The sequence below is a fragment of the Platichthys flesus genome, chromosome 15 (genome assembly GCF_949316205.1).
Source record: "Platichthys flesus chromosome 15, fPlaFle2.1, whole genome shotgun sequence".
Taxonomy (NCBI): Eukaryota; Metazoa; Chordata; class Actinopteri; order Pleuronectiformes; family Pleuronectidae; genus Platichthys; species Platichthys flesus.
In genome coordinates, this window is record NC_084959.1 from 409,542 (window position 1) to 431,682 (window position 22,141).

General features: G+C 41.3%; 4 protein-coding genes and 1 pseudogene across 4 annotated transcripts; all 5 read right to left on the minus strand.

Annotated features, from left to right (window-relative positions):
• Window positions 1-211: 211 nt before the first annotated feature.
• On the minus strand, window positions 212-1,144 carry LOC133969692 (olfactory receptor 51I1-like). The gene has a single exon (XM_062406328.1). It carries the CDS (start codon window positions 1,142-1,144, stop codon window positions 212-214), a length of 933 nt encoding a protein of 310 aa, XP_062262312.1.
• Window positions 1,145-7,366: 6,222 nt separating this feature from the next.
• On the minus strand, window positions 7,367-8,305 carry LOC133969807 (olfactory receptor 2F1-like). The gene has a single exon (XM_062406506.1). It carries the CDS (start codon window positions 8,300-8,302, stop codon window positions 7,367-7,369), a length of 936 nt encoding a protein of 311 aa, XP_062262490.1. The 5' UTR covers window positions 8,303-8,305.
• Window positions 8,306-10,285: 1,980 nt separating this feature from the next.
• On the minus strand, window positions 10,286-11,224 carry LOC133969699 (olfactory receptor 52E8-like). The gene has a single exon (XM_062406336.1). The coding sequence runs from the start codon at window positions 11,222-11,224 to the stop codon at window positions 10,286-10,288; it is 939 nt and encodes a 312-aa protein (XP_062262320.1).
• A 21-nt stretch (window positions 11,225-11,245) lies between these two features.
• On the minus strand, window positions 11,246-15,559 carry LOC133969808 (olfactory receptor 51E1-like; annotated as a pseudogene).
• A 1,182-nt stretch (window positions 15,560-16,741) lies between these two features.
• On the minus strand, window positions 16,742-17,748 carry LOC133969645 (olfactory receptor 51I1-like). Its single transcript, XM_062406248.1, has one exon. The coding sequence runs from the start codon at window positions 17,699-17,701 to the stop codon at window positions 16,766-16,768; it is 936 nt and encodes a 311-aa protein (XP_062262232.1). The 5' UTR covers window positions 17,702-17,748; the 3' UTR covers window positions 16,742-16,765.
• Window positions 17,749-22,141: the final 4,393 nt, after the last annotated feature.

Consider the following 22,141-nt stretch of genomic DNA (forward strand, 5'->3'; position numbering starts at 1 on the left):
TTGAGATCATGGAAAACAAAGTTTGTTAGGAACATTTATTACCTTTGTAATTAGAATTATATTGTGGAAGATATAGAGACCTTGTTATGTCACCACTAAGCTATGTTGTACAGTAAAACAGTCATAACTCAATTAATTACATATATATATATAATCGTGTGTTTGTCAATACCTGATACATTAAACATGGAAATGTTTTCTCTTATTTTTGTCAAATTTTCTTGTGCTCAAACAATTTTGATAAGAATCTCCGTATCTCTCTGGACTGGACTCCGTAGATGACGGGGTTCAAGCTGCCGGGGATCACGTGAACCAAAATGCTGGAGAGTTTCCTGTAGTCGGAGTACTGAGGGAAGCGATGCAGAATAATTACAATCATTCCACTACACAACATGATCAGGTACAGACACAGGTGAGTGCTGCAGGTCTTCAGGGCCTTACTGTTCAGAGACTGGTTTTTACTGGTCACACACGCCGCTGTGATCTTAGCGTAGGTGAGAACTATGCTGCCGATAGAAGCTGAGAACAGGACCACGGTGAAGGTGAGGCCGTAGATGTTATTAATAAACACACTCTCACAGGAGAGTTTGAACAGCGAGGCGTTGTCACAGTAAGGATTCATGATCAGAGTCCTGCATCGGTTCAGTCTTATGGTCAAACCCAGCAGAATCCCCACCAGAACAAAGGCCACGCCCCAGGCAGACACGGTCAGCTTGACCACCATGTTGCTGGTCATGATGGCGGCGTAACGCAGAGGATTACAGATGGCCACGAATCTGTCAAAGGCCATGATCATCAGTATGGTGTGAGAGGTGGTGCCGAACATGTGAGAGGTGAACGCCTGCAGCACACACTCGTTGTAGCTGATGAAGCGCTCGGAGGGCGGACGCAGGATGTCCGACAGCAGCCGGGGAACCAGCAGAGAGTTCCCCATGATGTCGTTGATGGTCAGGTTACAGAAGAGCAGGTACATGGGCTGGTGCAGGCTCCTGTCCGTCCATATCAACAACAAGATGCCCAAGTTGGCAATGAATATGAACACATAGATGATAAGCAGACAGATAAAGACCGGGTACTTGCTGGTCTTGGTGACCTTTAACCCCTCGAGTTGCAGAGTCGGGCTGTTGTATGAAGAGTTCTCCATCGGAGCTGCAGGAGAGAGACGAGGGATAAATCATTCAACAAGAACCGAGAGAAAACAACAAGTCCACACTGGTCACCTCAGTAATCACATGATAGCTGCCGTCAAGCATTCACAGAAACAGGAGCAGTCACCTGGAGGGTCGGCTCAGTGAAGAGATCAGCCTCCTCTTTCCAGTCACACCAGCTTCACTGGTTTTATGAGCGTGGCTGTTCTCTGGGGAAAAGTTTACCAGCACATGATGAACATGATGACATGTTCAGAGTCTCATCCAGCACCAACAAGCTCATGATGGGGAAACAACTCAGTGGGATGTAGTGTTCATATGGATTAATACTCAGTGTGATATAGTATTAATACTCAGTGTGATGTAGTGTTCATATGTATTAATACTCAGTTAGATGTAGTGTTCATATGCATTAATACTCAGTGTGATATAGTGTTCATATGTATTAATACTCAGTGTGATTTACTATTAATACTCAGTGTGATATAGTGTTCATATGTATTAATACTCAGTTAGATGTAGTGTTCATATGTATTAATACTCAGTGTGATATAGTGTTCATATGTATTAATACTCAGTTAGATGTAGTGTTCATATGTATAAATACTCAGTGTGATGTAGTGTTCATATGTATTAATACTCAGTGTGATTTACTATTAATACTCAGTGTGATATAGTGTTCATATGTATTAATACTCAGTGTGATGTAGTGTTCATATGTATTAATACTCAGTGTGATATAGTGTTCATATGTATTAATACTCAGTGGGATGTAGTGTTCATATGTATTAATACTCAGTGTGATGTAGTGTTCATATGTTAGTGTTCATATGTATTAATACTCAGTGTGATGTAGTGTTCATATGTTAGTGTTCATATGTATTAATACTCAGTGTGATGTAGTGTTCATATGTATTAATACTCAGTGTGATGTAGTGTTCATATGTTAGTGTTCATATGTATTAATACTCAGTTTGATGTAGTGTTCATATGTATTAATACTCAGTGTGACGTAGTGTTCATATGTTAGTGTTCATATGTATTAATACTCAGTGTGATATAGTGTTCATATGTATTAATACTCAGTTTGATGTAGTGTTCATATGTATTAATACTCAGTTTGATGTAGTGTTCATATGTATTAATACTCAGTGTGATGTAGTGTTCATATGTTAGTGTTCATATGTATTAATACTCAGTGTGATGTAGTGTTCATATGTATTAATACTCAGTGTGATGTAGTGTTCATATGTATTAATACTCAGTTTGATGTAGTGTTCATATTTATTAATACTAAGTTTGATGTAGTGTTCATATGTATTAATACTCAGTGTGATATAGTGTTCATATGTATTAATACTCAGTTTGATGTATTGTTCATATGTATTAATTCTCAGTTTGATGTAGTGTTCATATGTATTAATACTCAGTGTGATGTAGTGTTCATATGTATTAATACTTTGTGTGATGTAGTGTTCATATGTATTAATACTCAGTGTGATGTAGTGTTCATATGTATTAATACTCAGTTTGATGTAGTGTTCATATGTATTAATACTCAGTTTGATGTAGTGTTCATATGTTAGTGTTCATATGTATTAATACTCAGTGTGATGTAGTGTTCATATGTATTAATACTCAGTGTGATGTAGTGTTCATATGTATTAATACTCAGTGTGATGTAGTGTTCATATGTATTAATACTCAGTTTGATGTAGTGTTCATATGTATTAATACTAAGTTTGATGTAGTGTTCACATGTATTAATACTCAGTGTGATGTAGTGTTCATATGTATTAATACTCAGTGTGATGTAGTTTTCATATGTATTAATACTCAGTTTGATGTAGTGTTCATATGTATTAATACTCAGTTTGATGTAGTGTTCATATGTATTAATACTCAGTGTGATGTAGTGTTCATATGTATTAATACTCAGTGTGATGTAGTGTTCATATGTATTAATACTCAGTTTGATGTAGTGTTCATATGTATTAATACTCAGTTTGATGTAGTGTTCATATGTATTAATACTCAGTTTGATGTAGTGTTCATATGTATTAATACTCAGTTTGATGTAGTGTTCATATGTATTAATACTCAGTGTGACGTAGTGTTCATATGTTAGTGTTCATATGTATTAATACTCAGTGTGATGTAGTGTTCATATGTATTAATACTCAGTGTGATGTAGTGTTCATATGTATTAATACTCAGTTTGATGTAGTGTTCATATGTATTAATACTAAGTTTGATGTAGTGTTCACATGTATTAATACTCAGTGTGATGTAGTGTTCATATGTATTAATACTCAGTTTGATGTAGTGTTCATATGTATTAATACTCAGTTTGATGTAGTGTTCATATGTATTAATACTCAGTGTGATGTAGTGTTCATATGTATTAATACTTTGTGTGATGTAGTGTTCATATGTATTAATACTAAGTTTGATGTAGTGTTCACATGTATTAATACTCAGTGTGATGTAGTGTTCATATGTATTAATACTCAGTTTGATGTAGTGTTCATATGTATTAATACTCAGTTTGATGTAGTGTTCATATGTATTAATACTCAGTGTGATGTAGTGTTCATATGTATTAATACTTTGTGTGATGTAGTGTTCATATGTATTAATACTCAGTGTGATGTAGTGTTCATATGTATTAATACTCAGTTTGATGTAGTGTTCATATGTATTAATACTCAGTTTGATGTAGTGTTCATATGTTAGTGTTCATATGTATTAATACTCAGTGTGATGTAGTGTTCATATGTATTAATACTCAGTGTGATGTAGTGTTCATATGTATTAATACTCAGTTTGATGTAGTGTTCATATGTATTAATACTTTGTGTGATGTAGTGTTCATATGTATTAATACTAAGTTTGATGTAGTGTTCACATGTATTAATACTCAGTGTGATGTAGTGTTCATATGTATTAATACTCAGTTTGATGTAGTGTTCATATGTATTAATACTCAGTTTGATGTAGTGTTCATATGTATTAATACTCAGTGTGATGTAGTGTTCATATGTATTAATACTTTGTGTGATGTAGTGTTCATATGTATTAATACTCAGTGTGATATAGTGTTCATATGTATTAATACTCAGTTTGATGTAGTGTTCATATGTATTAATACTCAGTTTGATGTAGTGTTCATATGTATTAATACTCAGTGTGATGTAGTGTTCATATGTTAGTGTTCATATGTATTAATATTCAGTGTGATGTAGTGTTCATATGTATTAATACTCAGTGTGATGTAGTGTTCATATGTATTAATACTCAGTTTGATGTAGTGTTCATATTTATTAATACTAAGTTTGATGTAGTGTTCATATGTATTAATACTCAGTGTGATATAGTGTTCATATGTATTAATACTCAGTTTGATGTAGTGTTCATATGTATTAATTCTCAGTTTGATGTAGTGTTCATATGTTAGTGTTCATATGTATTAATACTCAGTGTGATGTAGTGTTCATATGTATTAATACTCAGTGTGATGTAGTGTTCATATGTATTAATACTCAGTGTGATGTAGTGTTCATATGTATTAATACTCAGTTTGATGTAGTGTTCATATGTTAGTGTTCATATGTATTAATACTCAGTGTGATGTAGTGTTCATATGTATTAATACTCAGTTTGATGTAGTGTTCATATGTATTAATACTCAGTGTGATGTAGTGTTCATATGTATTAATACTCAGTTTGATGTAGTGTTCATATGTATTAATACTCAGTGTGATGTAGTGTTCATATATATTAATACTCAGTGTGATGTAGTGTTCATATGTATTAATACTCAGTTTGATGTAGTGTTCATATGTATTAATACTCAGTGTGATGTAGTTTTCATATGTATTAATACTCAGTGTGATGTAGTGTTCATATGTATTAATACTCAGTGTGATGTAGTGTTCATATGTATTAATACTCAGTTTGATGAGGTGTTCATATGTATTAATACTCAGTTTGATGTAGTGTTCATATGTATTAATACTCAGTTTGATGTAGTGTTCATATGTATTAATACTCAGTTTGATGTAGTGTTCATATGTATTAATACTCAGTGTGACGTAGTGTTCATATGTTAGTGTTCATATGTATTAATACTCAGTGTGATGTAGTGTTCATATGTATTAATACTCAGTGTGATGTAGTGTTCATATGTATTAATACTCAGTTTGATGTAGTGTTCATATGTATTAATACTAAGTTTGATGTAGTGTTCACATGTATTAATACTCAGTGTGATGTAGTGTTCATATGTATTAATACTCAGTTTGATGTAGTGTTCATATGTATTAATACTCAATTTGATGTAGTGTTCATATGTATTAATACTCAGTGTGATGTAGTGTTCATATGTATTAATACTTTGTGTGATGTAGTGTTCATATGTATTAATACTAAGTTTGATGTAGTGTTCACATGTATTAATACTCAGTGTGATGTAGTGTTCATATGTATTAATACTCAGTTTGATGTAGTGTTCATATGTATTAATACTCAGTTTGATGTAGTGTTCATATGTATTAATACTCAGTGTGATGTAGTGTTCATATGTATTAATACTTTGTGTGATGTAGTGTTCATATGTATTAATACTCAGTGTGATGTAGTGTTCATATGTATTAATACTCAGTTTGATGTAGTGTTCATATGTATTAATACTCAGTTTGATGTAGTGTTCATATGTTAGTGTTCATATGTATTAATACTCAGTGTGATGTAGTGTTCATATGTATTAATACTCAGTGTGATGTAGTGTTCATATGTATTAATACTCAGTTTGATGTAGTGTTCATATGTATTAATACTTTGTGTGATGTAGTGTTCATATGTATTAATACTAAGTTTGATGTAGTGTTCACATGTATTAATACTCAGTGTGATGTAGTGTTCATATGTATTAATACTCAGTTTGATGTAGTGTTCATATGTATTAATACTCAGTTTGATGTAGTGTTCATATGTATTAATACTCAGTGTGATGTAGTGTTCATATGTATTAATACTTTGTGTGATGTAGTGTTCATATGTATTAATACTCAGTGTGATGTAGTGTTCATATGTATTAATTCTCAGTTTGATGTAGTGTTCATATGTATTAATACTCAGTTTGATGTAGTGTTCATATGTATTAATACTCTGTTTGATATAGTGTTCATATGTATTAATACTCAGTGTGATGTAGTGTTCATATGTATTAATACTCAGTTTGTTGGATGTTCAGAGTTGTGTGATGGTGACTTCTCTCTTTCTAACGTCAGTAACATTCAGGAGTTTCTGTCTCAGTCTCTAGTTTCAAGTCTTCTTCAAACAGCTGAAGATCATTTAGTGAATTATGATCATTTAGAGTCAAACAGACCATAAAGCACCGGATGTACTGGGGGGCGGGGGCAGATACCACAGTGTGATTGATAGCTAGTACTGTCCAAAGGATGTATTGTAGCTCAAGTAAATTATGAGCAGTAATAAAAATGTATAAATCATAACTACAGGATTAATTAGATGGACAGGAATAAACAAGCATCTTCTACCTTTTCAGTCTCTTTGTAGATTTGTAGTTATATAAATAATATATGTGTATATATATATATGTGTGTATAATATGAATGAAGATACTTATAATAAGCTGGTCAGCTGTGGCTAGGTATCTGTATCTCAAACATTTCAAAAGATTAAACTCCAGGTACATTAAACAGAAAAATCCATTTATTAGAACAAATGAAATCACTTCCAGTTGGAGAAAAACTCTTTCTTCCTCGTGGTTTGTGAAATTAATCATTTAAATATGACGTTTAAAACTAAATCAAATGATAAAAATCACAGCCAAAATATGAAAACATTTTGCCATAACAAAATAAGAATATTGGAACAGAAATCCAATTTATGATCATTATTTAAATGAAGTAACAACATTTTTTAAGTAATTTCTCCATAAATCCTTCCTTCTGATAGTGATGAACAGCGCCCCCTGCAGCCGCACTTGGGGATTACCTGTGTAGAGAAAACCAGAAGAACCTGAGGAGCTGCTGCTCGAACAAATCCACCAAACTGTGCAGAACTTTTCCTGTTTATGTTTCCTGCTGAATATTGGAGATAAACTCTGGTTTTTAATAACTTCAGAGTGTTTTGAGCTGATCTCAGTTCAGCTCAACTCTCTATTTGAGTGATTTCTGTGAAGCTTCTCTGGATCACTTGACGTCCCTCGTGTAAAACACGCTGCTGATCTTCTGTCGGAGCTCTTTGCAGTTCAGCCCATAGATGATGGGGTTCAGCGCCGGGGGCACGACATGGAACAGGACGGACGCCACTTTGCCCCCGTCCGCCCACTGGGGGTTCCGGTGCATGATCATGGGGGTGAAGGACGCCACCAGCATGATGACGTACACGGCCAGGTGGGAGGCGCAGGTCTGCAGCGCCTTGCTGCTCAGCCCCTTGCTCCTGTTGCTGAAGCACATGATGGCGATCCTCAGGTAGGTGAGCGTCACGCTGCCGAGGGAGGAGCCCAGGATGACCACGGCGCTGCCGAGGCCGTAGATGTGGTTGATGAGGAGGTTCTGGCAGGAGAGCTTGAACAAGGAGGCGTTGTCGCAGAACGGGTTGCTGATCAGCCTCCTGCAGCGCGTCAGGCGGACGGTGAGGCCCAGGAGGATCGCCACGGAGAGGAAGGCCGCCACCCAGGCCCCGGCCGACAGCCTCACCACCATCCGGGGGGTCATGATGGAGGCGTACCGCAGCGGGTTGCAGATGGCCACGTAGCGGTCGAAAGCCATGATCATCAGCACCGCATGGGAGGTGCCTGCATGGAAGTGACTGGCGAAGGCCTGAAGGACGCACTCATAGAAGCGGATGTAGCGCTGAGTCGTGGGAGTGAAGACGTCGCTCAGCAGACGAGGGACGACCGCGCTGGCTCCGAACGCGTCGTTGATGCTCATGTTGCAGAAGAGCAGGTACATGGGCTGGTGGAGGCTCCGCTCCGTGGAGATCAGCAGCACCAGGCCCAGGTTAGACACCATGATGAAGACGTAGATGAGGAGGAGCAGGACGAAGGCGGGAAGAGAGGCCGCAGGGCTGACCTTTAACCCCTCTATGGATAGAATATCAGCACTGAATGTCTGGTTCTCCATGACGCTGAGGAGACGTTCAAGAGCAGAGAGAGAAACAGAAAACTCATTTCAATTCAGTTCAACAGAAAAAGATCAGAGTGAGTCTGAGCAGCACAAACGTGTTGAATCATCTTCAATAAAGTTTCCAGTTGAACATGTTCACGTCATGTGTGTAATTCATTTTCTCTGACTGAGCAACGTGGACTGAAACATTTCCACACGTGTTCAGAACCTGGAACATGTGAACCACAGAAGAAGAAAATCAGTCTTACACTTGTTTCATTTATTAAGTTTCAATGATTTCACTGCAGCTGAAGTTTCTCTTTGTTCGACTCTAATGTTTCAAAAATCGATGAATACTTTGAAGTGATGAAAACAAACAACTGATCAAATATCAAATACAATGAAGTGAGCTCCTGAGATGAGACATGTGGAATCTGATTTTACAGTTTAGTGCTGAGGTGACTCATCTAAATACTCGTGAATAATAAGATCTTCAGTTTTTATCACAACTGTAACATGAAATAAAATCTTTTAGGAAATTAAAAGAGAAACTGACACGAACATGTGAAGCTCAGGAGACAAACTGGAAACACAACAAACGTCCTCATCAAACAGACAAAGGTCCTGTGTCAGAATCAAAGAATCAGGGACACGTCTCCATCACGTGTTTCAACTCAAAGGCACAAAGTGAACCCAGTGACCAGTCCAGCAGATTTCTACTTCCATTCATTTATTATATTAAAACTCTGACATTTTATCCTGAAATGTAAAAATGTTGAAAAATCTTTACATAATAAAACTGAAGATTTCTGAAAATAAACGAATTTCAATCAAACTAAAATAACTAAAGTTTACTTTATTTTCTTTAACTATTCACTAAAATCTTGTAGAAACAAATAAACTAAAATCTCAAATTTGACCTTCAAGTTATAATTGAAAGTTGATTCATGTTTCTTATGTTTTTATAATTAACATTAATAATGTTTCATGTATAAAACATATATATCTACGATATGTCTCGGGTGAAAGTGAAAAGTAAACTGTGTGTGAGTGTGTGAGTGGGTCATGTTTACCTCTGACAACGTGGACGTCCTCCTGTCGGACCTGTCTCTCACTCGTCTTTTATAACCTGTCTCTTCTTCTTCTTCTTCTTCTTCCTCTTTGACTCTCGCTCTTCAGTTTGTTGTGTTGCTCATCACTTTGTCTCCAGGCAACCGTTGCTGTCATCATCAAGCATGTTGTGGATGTTTGAGTCGATTTTACTGCTCGTCTGGTTTCTGTTATCATCTGTTAACATCTGAGAGTATCAGACTCAGATCAGCTGATGAACATGTGGATGAATCAGCAGCTGAAGAGCCAGATCTTTCCTTCAGGAGGAGGAGACCAAACATGGACATAAAAGAGAGGAAACACTGAACTGATGAGGTAACACAAACATCACATGACACATCATGTTCATCTGTGGAGAAACTTACAAACAAATAAACGTAAAAGTCGTGTGTTGTCGTTTTTTTTTTATCCAAACTTAGATTTTAAATAAAGACGACGACTCGTCTCCACTTCCTCTAATGAAGCTTAAATATCTCAGATTCAAACGCTGCCATCTTGTGGTGATGACGTCATCTACAGTTGGAGTCAGCAGAAGTGATGGTGGAGCTGTGGTGTCGATGCCTCGCCATACACATATCTGACCAATCAGGAGTCAGCTGTCAATCATAATGTCTCAGCCTGTTTTCATATCATTAAAAAACTGATTCAAACCAAACTGATCAGAAACACGTGAACAAACCTCAGAGAGAAGAACTGAAACCACGAGACATTTAATTCAATTCATTTCAATTCAGGAACATGTGAAGACTGGAGATGTTCTAAAGCTTTGGTGTTTTATTTATTTATGTCATGATTATAATTCATTTAATTGATATTAGAGTCAATTTGATTTATTAAGCTCTTCAATCCCTTCTTGGATGAAACCACAGAGCGACGCAGGGTTTCATTTTCTTAACTTAGAGGTCTGTGGTTTCTCTTCGTGAACAGGAGGCGGATTTTCTCTCGGACCGCTTTGATCTGCAGTCCGTAGATGACGGCGTTCATGGCGGGAGGAACCACGTGGAACATGATGGAGGCCAGCTTCCTGTGGTCGGACAGGTGGGGGAAACGATGGAGGACGATGATGATGGAGCCGGACACAAACATGATGATGTAGACGGCGAGGTGGGAGGCGCAGGTCTGCAGCGCCCGGCGGCTCAGCGCCTGGTTCCGGCTGCTCAGACACACCATGGCGATCCTCAGGTAGGTGAGCGTCACGCTGCCGAGGGACGAGCCCAGCAGCACCACGGTGTAGCCGAGGCCGTAGATGTTGTTGATGAGGACACTCTCACACGAGAGTTTGAACAAGGAGGCGTTGTCACAGAACGGGTTGAATATGATCCTCCTGCAGCGCGGCAGCCGGACGCTGAGGCCCAGGAGCACGGCCACCAGGAGCAGAGACGCCGTCCAGGCTGACAGCGACAAACTCACCAGCATCGTGTTGGTCATGATGGCGGCGTACCGCAGCGGCTCGCAGATCGCCACGTAGCGGTCGAAGGCCATGATCATCAGCACGGTGTGAGCGGTGCTCGCGTGGAAGTGAGCGCAGAACGCCTGAACCACGCAGTCCACGTAAGAGATGTGTCGGTCCGAACCCGGGAGGAGGACGTCGCTCAGCAGACGAGGGACGACCGCGCTGGCTCCCAACGCGTCGTTGATGCTCATGTTGCAGAAGAGCAGGTACATGGGCTGGTGGAGGCTCCGCTCCGTGGAGATCAGCAGCACCAGGCCCAGGTTAGACACCATGATGAAGACGTAGATGAGGAGGAGCAGGACGAAGGCGGGAACAGAGGCCGCAGCGCTGACCTTTAACCCCTCCAGCTGCAGAAGAGCCACGCTGACGTTGTTCATCCTGCAGACGAACGATCAGGATCAGCTGTCAATCAACACCTGAGAACAAATACAGATCAGAAACTTTCAATTCAAGTTTTGACCCATGACACATGATTCTGTCGAGTTTTTAAAGAATCAAGATTTTATGGATTTGAATCATAAAAAACTGAACAATGAACAAATAGAAGAAACATCATGATTCCCACTGAGACTTTGATGATCTGTGACGATTTAGATCCACACTATGATTCATAACCTGTCAACCTGCTGATCCGATCTACACCTCCGTCAGTGTGATCTCTTCCTCCGTCACAGCTTCCATCCCTCGTTCTTTCTCAGTCAGAGGACGTGGCTCTTTGTTCAGATATGAGACAATCTGTGATTATACAACATTTATCTATGTTATAATCCAGTTTATCAATCTATTTTAGTGTTTTAATATTTAAAAAAACAATTTAACTCAATTAAAAATCATCAGGCAAAACGTTATTGTTCATGAAAAATATGTTTTTTTATTTTGTAACCTGGTTGGATTGTGCTCTTTGGACAAATAAACTTAAACAAGTGTTGACACAGAAATAACTAGTTCATTATTATCAGGATGTATGGTATATTATATTAAATGGTACATACATGACACACACACATTTATATACAATTTTGAATGTTGAAAAATAACTATATATAAAATAAATTTTCAAAAAATAAAGTCAACATCTAGTTTTTTCACTTTGAAACAAGACAAATAAAACACAACCTCAGAAGCTGAGTTTAAATGAGTCACAGTTTATAACAAAGACATGAAATGAAAAACATCACAAACATGTCAACGTTTCTGGTTGATGAAAATACAAAAATAACATTTTACACATCAATCTGTTTCACTGAATTAAAACTCATGTAGGCACAGAAATGTAACAAATCCAACGAGATCAACACAAAGCTGTTTGTGTTTGTCTGTGTGTGTGTGTGTGTGTGTGTGTGTGTGTGTGTGTGTATATCTATAGATATGAGGCCGATTTTGGTTCAATACCTTCGTTGTAAAGTTTTTTCTGGTCCCTACAAATCCAAAGATTTGCTTGAGGGTTAAGACTTGACAGAGTTATGTTAGTTATTTGGAAGCTATAGTTAAGGTTAGATTAAGGGGTTAGTTATTTGGAAGCTATAGTTAAGGTTAGATTAAGGGGTTAGTTATTTGGAAGCTATAGTTAAGGTTAGATTAAGGGGTTAGTTATTTGGAAGCTATAGTTAAGGTTAGATTAAGGGGTTAGTTATTTGGAAGCTATAGTTAAGGTTAGATTAAGGGGTTAGTTATTTGGAAGCTATAGTTAAGGTTAGATTAAGGGGTTGCTCGTCCTCTCAGCGGAGGACACGTGCACATCTGTGTTTACCTGTCGATCGTCCCCCTCTCTCTCCACAGCTGGACCGACTCTCTCCTCTTATTAGTCGACAGCATCGTGGTGACGTCATCACTTCTGAACATGAGGTTTATCAACTTTCATCCAATCGGCTTTGGTCACGTGCACGTTGTCTCAGGTTCTAACATGGTGCACGAGATGTACAACAAGCAAATTAAAATGTACTCTTATTTTACAAATACACAATAAGTATAATCTTATTTGTATTGGTCTAAATGTGAAATAACCAAGATTAAATGTAAAGATAATGAATATGAACAGTTATATGAATATTACAAATTTTATAAATATGAACAGTTATGAATGTCCACAGCTATATAAATATGAACATTTATGAATATGTACAGATATGAATATATATACAGTTATATAAATATGAACAGTTTTAAATATTTGCAGTAATACAAATATTTACAGATCGTACATGTATACTTATATAAATATTCCCAGCAATGAACATTTTCTGAATATTAGCGTGTTATTTTCATCAGTGTAAACGCTGCTCATCCTTTGAAAGTTTTTTTTACAGTGGAGCACGTCAGAGCGGCAGGGCCACCTCGACCACCATGCCGCCAGCTTCCTGTGGTCGGACAACCGGGGGAAGCGGTGCAGGCCGACGATGATGAAGGACAACGATGATGAAGGATGATGATGATGATGATGATGATGATGATGATGATGATGATGAAGATGAAGGATGATGATGATGATGAACGATGATGAAGGACGGCGATGATGAACGATGATGATGATGAACGATGATGATGATGAAGGATGATGATGATGAACGATGATGAAGGACAACGATGATGAAGGACGACGATGATGATGATGAAGGACGGCGATGATGAACGATGATGATGATGATGATGATGATGAAGGATGATGATGATGAAGGATGATGATGATGATGATGATGATGATGATGATGATGAAGGATGATGATGATGAAGATGATGATGATGAAGATGAAGGATGATGATGATGATGAACGATGATGAAGGACGACGATGATGATGATGAAGGACGGCGATGATGAACGATGATGATGATGAAGGATGATGATGATGAACGATGATGATGATGAAGGATGATGATGATGAACGATGATGAAGGACAACGATGATGAAGGACGACGATGATGATGATGAAGGACGGCGATGATGAACGATGATGATGATGAAGGATGATGATGATGAACGATGATGATGATGAAGGATGATGATGATGAACGATGATGAAGGACAACGATGATGAAGGGCGACGATGATGATGATGAAGGACGGCGATGATGAACGATGATGATGATGATGATGATGATGATGATGATGATGATGATGAAGGATGATGATGATGAAGATGATGATGATGATGAAGGATGATGATGAAGGACGGCGATGATGAACGATGATGATGATGATGATGATGATGATGATGAAGGATGATGATGATGATGATGATGATGATGATGATGATGATGAAGGATGATGATGATGAAGATGATGATGATGATGAAGGATGATGATGATGATGATGATGATGATGATGATGATGATGATGATGGTGATGATGATGATGATGAAGGATGATGATGATGAAGATGATGATGATGATGAAGGATGATGAAGGACAACGATGATGAAGGGCGACGATGATGATGATGAAGGACGGCGATGATGAACGATGATGATGATGATGATGATGATGATGATGATGATGATGATGATGATGATGATGATGATGAACGATGATGATGATGATGATGATGATGATGATGAAGGATGATGATGATGATGATGATGAAGATGATGATGATGATGAAGGATGATGATGACAAGGCCGACAGCAGCAGGAGGACGTGCACGACCACGCCTCCTCGTTCACCTGGTGGATGAAGGAGGAGGCGTGGTCACAGAACAGGTTGGACAGAACCTGACGGCAGCGCGACAGGCGGACGGTGAGGCCCCGGAGGATCGATACCAGAGCCGTTCCCCAGGCCGCCACCGACAGCTTCACCAGCATCGTGTTGGTCATGATGGTGGAGTAACGCAGCGGGTGGCAGATCGCCACCTAGCGGTCGAAGGCCATGATCAGGAGCACGGTGTGGGAGGTGCTGCAGTGCAGATGGACGCAGATCGTCTGAACCACGGAGTCCAAAAAGATCTCGGAGAACATGTGGGATGATGATCGTGATGATGATGCTCATGTTGCAGAAGAGCAGGTCCATGGGCTGGTGGAGGCTCCGCCCAGTGGAGATCAGCAGCACCAGGCCCAGGTGAGACACCATGATGACCAGGAGGTGACAGGAGGTGACAGGACGTGACAGGAGGTGACCCGACCCTTTCTACTTTTTACATTTTCAAACAGACTTTGAAAGGTTTTGAAACATTTTGGAGAAATGATCAGATTTCTTCTTCTGCATCTTTCAACCTAAATGAACAATACGATTTGATCACATTTCACTTCGGAGGAAGATTCAAGCTGCTTTGAAGTGAAATGATCTTTATTAAAGGGGACATATAATGAAAATTCCACTTGTGTAGTGCTTCTACACGGTAATTTGGTATCTGGCGATTTGTTGTGGTTCCTCTATTTCAGAAATTATACGATAGAGTGCGTCGAATGGGATTAGGACCAGAATTGACGTCACAGTCGGTCTACATGGCATAGCGCCCCCCCCCCCCCCCCCCCCCCCCCCCCCCCGGAGCCACAGCACCCTCCTCAGCTCGGGCTCGCTGGGTGATGTCCGCGGGTTGCTGGCTCCATGTCAGCAGCTCACTTCTGGGGGACCTGTCGGTGTTTGTTTACGGTTAGCAGCAGGGAGCTAACGCTAGCTTGCTGTTAGTTTGTGTTTTAAGTTGCAGCACTTTCTGGAATGGCTGCTTGTGAACATATTTACAGCAGTATTGCATGTGGAACCCCGGCTGGGAAGCATCGGACTGGGAGGTGGGGGGAGAGATTTTGGGTCTGGAGTGGAGGAACAATGCTCTCGGAGTCGTAGCTTGTGTGTGTCGCCCGGTTGAAACAGCAGGTATAACTTAAAACAGCTGTTTTTGTGGAGCTTTGTTAGAAAATAACACCGGGAGGTTCTCAGGGTTCCCCTAACCCTGAGGAAGGCTGTTTTAGACAGGATAAAAAGGTGCTGTTTTAAATGATCCTTGTGGTATTTTGACCAATATTTTTTACAGACATTTCATTAAGACCCCAAGGAGCCAAATCAACTGTGGTGAAATGAGCATTACATGTCCCCTTTAAGATTCTTTATTAACTAATGTGACATCAGTGTCAGCTCCAGTCGATAGAAACGATCTTCAGAGGGAAACTTTACACTTTTATACTTTGACACATCACATGACGAATCGGGATCAGCTTAGTTTTCTGTGGAAACATTAAAGAGAAGCGTAAATGTGTTGGAGCTGAAAACAACATGAGTGCTTTGATCTTTGTTATCTGATCTATGATCTTCGATCTTTGAAGATCACAGATCAGAGATCAAAGCACTCTTGTTGTTTTCACATTTATAAAAACATCTACATTCACATTTGGCTCATTACGCCCCCTGGTGTTTCAAACTGTTGCATTTCAGGGCCGAGGTTTATATTCCACGTCAGGACATTTAAATATACTGAATACACACACACTCACAATCACACTCACTCACACACATACGCAAACACTTCTAAGATCACGAGCTGCTGCTTTAGAATCACAATGACATAAATCAGATGGACGATGTGGAGACACAAACATGATTAGAAGTTTAATAAGAGTCCAGGTGTGAAGACATGACAATATTATTATTACACTTTCACACTGCTGGTACTTGTTGATAATTATAACAGTAATAGTAATAAATGTCAATGTTTTCAGTTATTATTGTCTATACATCATATAAGTACAATGTAATGTAACATGTAGATTTTGAAACATTTACTTCAATAAAGACTGAATCTGCAGTTTCTCAGTAAAACAATGAAAATGATATTTACATTATTGATTAAAAACTAAAAATCTGTATCATTTATTTTCCTGAATCATTATAACTTTAAACAAAAGGTTCATTGATGAAAAGATAAAAACAGAGAAGACGCAGGTTTCCTCTAAATTATATATTTTGAACTTCACTGTGTTTATGAGAGAATTATGAGACTTTCCTGGAGTGAATCAGTTTAGACAGAAACGTTCGTATCTCTCTGGACTGGACTCCGTAGATGACGGGGTTCAAGCTGCCGGGGATCACGTGGAACAGAATGGCCGACAGCTTCCTGTAGTCGGAGTACTGAGGGAAGCGATGCAGAATAATTACAATCATTCCACTACACAACATGATCAGGTACAGACACAGGTGAGTGCTGCAGGTCCTTAGGGCCTTAGTGTTCAGAGACTGGTTTTTACTGGTCACACACGCCGCTGTGATCTTAGCGTAGGTGAGAACTATGCTGCCGATAGAAGCTGAGAACAGGACCACGGTGAAGGTGAGGCCGTAGATGTTATTAATAAACACACTCTCACAGGAGAGTTTGAACAGCGAGGCGTTGTCACAGTAAGGATTCGTGATCAGACTCCTGCATCGGTTCAGTCTTATGGTCAAACCCAGCAGAATCCCCACCAGAACAAAGGCCACGCCCCAGGCAGACACGGTCAGCTTGACCACCATGTTGCTGGTCATGATGGCGGCGTAACGCAGAGGATTACAGATGGCCACGTATCTGTCAAAGGCCATGATCATCAGTATGGTGTGACAGGTGGTGGCGAACATGTGCGCGGTGAACGCCTGCAGCACACACTCGTTGTAGCTGATGAGGCGCTCGGAGGGTGGACGCAGGATGTCTGACATTACCCCGGGCAACATGATGGAGTTTCCCATGATGTCATTGACAGGCAGGTTACAGAAGAGCAGGTACATGGGCTGGTGAAGGTTCTTATCTATGAAAATCAGCACCAGGATGCCGATGTTTGCTAAGTTGATGACGATGTAGGAGAGGAAGAAGAAAAGGAAGACAGGGTAGACAGAAACCTGGGTGACCTTTAACCCCTCCAGCTGCAGGGTGTCGCTGTTCAACGTGAAGTTTTCCATCAACCTGCAAACAGAAGCTCACGGATCAGGGCTCACATAGTTTAAATAAACAGAGTTCTAACTGCAGACCATACATCAGAAGAAACATTAGAAATGAAAGAGGATTTAAATGAGACAACATGAAAACAGATGAACGTTACCTTCAGTTTCTGTGAAGGTATCAAACACAGAGAGAACCAACTTCCGCTGAAGCCGGGAGCTGGATTCACTTTTATAGAGAAGTCGTCACCAGGGGCAGGAACCTCGGATCATCTGGGAATTAACCTGAACAACTTCATAGGTCACGTTTAAACGTTTCTGCCTGAAAGCAGCAACTGGATGAAGTGAGTCTGATGTGTGAGTGTGAACAAGAGAAAGTTTCCTCTTCTCTCCCTGAGCGTCTTTTCTCTGTGACTCTGCTGAGTGGGTTCCATCTCCTGAGAGAACAACTGACTGAGAGTCACAGACACAACCAGCTGCAGCTGAACTCAGATCAGTTACAAACACTCTGAAGTTATTAACAACCAGAGTTTATCTCCAGTATTCAGCAGGAAGCTGAGGATTCTCAACAGTTCAGTGGATTTGTTCCAGCTGCAGCTCTTCAGGTTCAGGAAGCAGAGGATCATGGGTAATAACCACAAGACGGTCAACACATTGATTCACTTCAGACACAGAGACCAGTTCACCATATGTGGCTGCAGGGGGTCAGGATTATCTGCAACTTCCCAGGATTCTCTGCAACTCCTACAGATGCACCATAGAGAGCATCCTGACTGGCTGCATCACCGCCTGGTACGGCAGCTGCACCGCCCTGAACCGTGAGGCTTTACAGAGGGTGGTGAAGTCTGCCCAGCACATCACCAGGACAGCGCTACCATCCATAGAGGATGCCAGACGGCCCAAAAACATGAACTGCCACGGGAGGGTGGAGGGGGGAACCGGAGGAGGGACTCCTGGAAATGCCCTGGAACTCGGGTGGACGGCTCCGAGGCCGCTCAAAGGCAGAGTTCTGAGTATCTGGAGGGCGGCGCCGTGGCCGCTCAAGTGCAGAGTTCATAGACTTGGGAGGGCGGCACCATGGCCGCTCAAGGGCAGTGCAAAAGAGTGCAAAATAATCGGCGCTGCGAGGACCTCTGACTCCTGATCAGGAGGGACGTCAACCCGAAGAGGTGAAACGTCAGCTAGGGGCCTCCGGCAAGGGACAGGGACTGGAGCAGGTGACGCGAGGACCTCGGACATCGGAGGAGTTGAGACATCAGCCAGTAACCTGAGGTGTGGGGCAGGGACCGGAGCTGGCTCCGTGAGGACCTCCGACGCCGGAACCAGAGTGGCGTCTGCCGGGATCCTCCGGCGTGGGACAGGGACTGGAGCAAGCACCGCGAAGACCTCCGACGCCGGAACACAGGGGACGTGAGTCAGGAGCTTCCGGCGTGGGGCAGGGACTGGAGACGATGCCAGTGTGGGGTCCACTGACGTCAGAGTATGAGAGACGTCAGCTGGGGGCCTCCGGCGCGGAGCAGGGACTGGGTCTGGCTGGGGCCCAGTCGGGGCTGGAGGTGGCTGGTGCTTGTGAGCATGCTGCTGGAGGGAGTCGCTTCTGCTGTGGATGCCCCCTCTCCAGCGTCCACCACCCACACCAGAAGCCTTTTGGATGCTGCGGGGTCCCCCACAAGCCCAACAGCCCCCAAGGTACCGGTCAGCAGATAAGGCTGGTGGCTGGTTCCTCTGAGAAGGCTGTAGAGGTGAGGGTTTGCTGCATCTACACCCCATAGCAGACACTCTTTGCAGGCTCCGGGATCCACCCAGAGCCAGCATCGAGGTCTGTGGCTGGGGCTGGAGGGTTGCGGAGTCTTTTTAGTCTGTCCCGCACCTCCACGAGGTACGGGACAAAATGACTCACCAAAGGGCGCTCCTTCAGCCAGGCCTCAACCACTGATTTTCCTCCAGCAGCTCATCAACCAAAAAATCCAAATAAAAAATGGATCATTAAAAAAACTAATCTCTGCTTAGTCCATATTTTTGGGTTAGGGTTACTTTTGGGAAGTATTATTAATTATCATATCACAGCTGATCTGATTCATTTTTAATTCATTATGACATTTACACAAATGATTGAAATCATGAAAGAGTCAGTTTAACAGAGAGAGAGAGAGAGAGAGAGAGAGAGAGAGAGAGAGAGAGAGAGAGAGAGAGTGTGTGTGTGTGTTTGTGTATGTGTGTGTGTGTGTGTGAGAGAGATTACCCAGCAGTCTCAGTGACCAGCAGGTTAATAGAATCAAAGCAGTGTTCAGGGCCCGACGGACAGGAAGTCGCTCACTCGCTCAAAGTGACCTTCTCTTCACCTTCACACCTCCAGGCGAACCGGATGAGTGAACCAGGTGTGAACAGGATGATTGAACCAGGTGATTGAACCAGGTGTGAACCAGATGAGTGAACCAGATGATTGAACCAGATGAGTGAACCAGGTGTGAATCAGGTGATTGAACCAGGTGTGAACCAGGTGTGAACCAGATGAGTGAACCAGATGATTGAACCAGATGAGTGAACCAGGTGTGAACAGGATGATTAAACCAGGTGATTGAACCAGGTGTTAACCAGATGAGTGAACCAGATTATTGAACCAGGTGTGAATCAGGTGATTGAACCAGGTGTGAACCAGGTGTGAACAGGATGATTGAACCAGGTGTGAACCAGATGAGTGAACCAGGTGTGAACAGGATGATTGAACCAGGTGATTGAACCAGGTGTGAACCAGATGAGTGAACCAGATGATTGATCCAGATGATTGAACCAGGTGTGAACCAGGTGTGAACCAGATGATTGAACCAGATGATTGAACCAGGTGTGAACCAGATGAGTGAACCAGATGATTGAACCAGATGAGTGAACCAGGTGTGAATCAGGTGATTGAACCAGGTGTGAACCAGGTGTGAACCAGATGATTGAACCAGGTGTGAACCAGGTGTGAACCAGATGATTGAACCAGATGATTGAACCAGGTGTGAACCAGATGAGTGAACCAGATGATTGAACCAGATGATTGAACCAGGTGTGAACCAGGTGTGAACCAGATGATTGAACCAGATGAGTGAACCAGGTGTGAATCAGGTGATTGAACCAGGTGTGAACCAGATGAGTGAACCAGGTGTGAACAGGATGATTGAACCAGATGAATGAACCAGGTGTGAACCAGATGGGTGAACCAGATGATTGACCCAGATGAGTGAACCAGGTGTGAATCAGGTGTGAACCAGATGATTGAACCAGGTGTGAACCAGGTGTGAACAGGATGATTGAACCAGGTGATTGAACCAGGTGTGAACCAGATGAGTGAACCAGATGATTGAACCAGATGAGTGAACCAGGTGTGAATCAGGTGATTGAACCAGGTGTGAACCAGGTGTGAACCAGATGATTGAACCAGGTGTGAACAGGATGATTGAACCAGATGAATGAACCAGGTGTGAACCAGATGAGTGAACCAGATGATTGAACCAGATGAGTGAACCAGGTGTGAATCAGGTGATTGAACCAGGTGTGAACCAGGTGTGAACCAGATGATTGAACCAGGTGTGAACCAGGTGTGAACCAGATGATTGAACCAGGTGTGAACCAGGTGATTGAACCAGGTGATTGAACCAGGTGTGAACCAGGTGATTGAACCAGGTGATTGAACCAGGTGTGAACCAGATGATTGAACTAGATGTGAACCAGATGATTGAACCAGATGTGAACCAGATGATTGAACCATATGTGAACCAGGTGATTGAACCAGGTGATTGAACCAGGTGTGAACCAGGTGAGTGAACCAGATGATTGAACCAGGTGTGAGCTATCAGTTTATCAGTGATGATCTTATGACAGTGAAGTGATATGTCTATTTATATATTTCATCATCCCTGTGCATCCAGAATGTTGTTAGCCTAGCTTAGCACAAAGAGCATGATCCACCAGTGGTCAGTTCTTTTCTTTCTGGAATAAAATGTGTGTATTTACCAAAGTGATGAAGTTCTAAACATGTTGTTGTTGTTCGTGTCTCTGGTTCTTGTTCCTGTCAGCTGGAGATGAGTCCCTGCAGACTGCTGCCCCCTGGTGTCCGCTCTGATAAACATGTCTGTTCTCCCTCAGGACAAATTACATCAGAAACTTATGATAAGTGTTTTGTTGGTAACGGCTCGTTAAGCTTCCCCTGTGTTCACAGATATTAACGCTCATTAGCGCTGCCGTAGTAACTGGACATGCAGTGATGAAACCGCGGGGCCGTCAGGAGGCGGAGCCGTCCCCAGAGCTCCCAGCATGCAACAGAAACAAACACAGTCAACCCCTTCAGGGTCGAAACTGAACAAACACAAGTTTCTTTTCAATAATAACTTTTTGTCAGTTGATGTAATGAATGTAAAAGACACAAGATACGTCTGAACATTTATAATATACATTATATAAATGTATATACATTTATAA

Coding starts and splice junctions, on each gene's coding strand:
- LOC133969692 (XM_062406328.1), bottom strand. CDS start 1,144: ATGGAGAACTCTTCATACAACAGCCCGACTCTGCAACTCGAGGGGTTA.
- LOC133969807 (XM_062406506.1), bottom strand. CDS start 8,302: ATGGAGAACCAGACATTCAGTGCTGATATTCTATCCATAGAGGGGTTA.
- LOC133969699 (XM_062406336.1), bottom strand. CDS start 11,224: ATGAACAACGTCAGCGTGGCTCTTCTGCAGCTGGAGGGGTTAAAGGTC.
- LOC133969645 (XM_062406248.1), bottom strand. CDS start 17,701: ATGGAAAACTTCACGTTGAACAGCGACACCCTGCAGCTGGAGGGGTTA.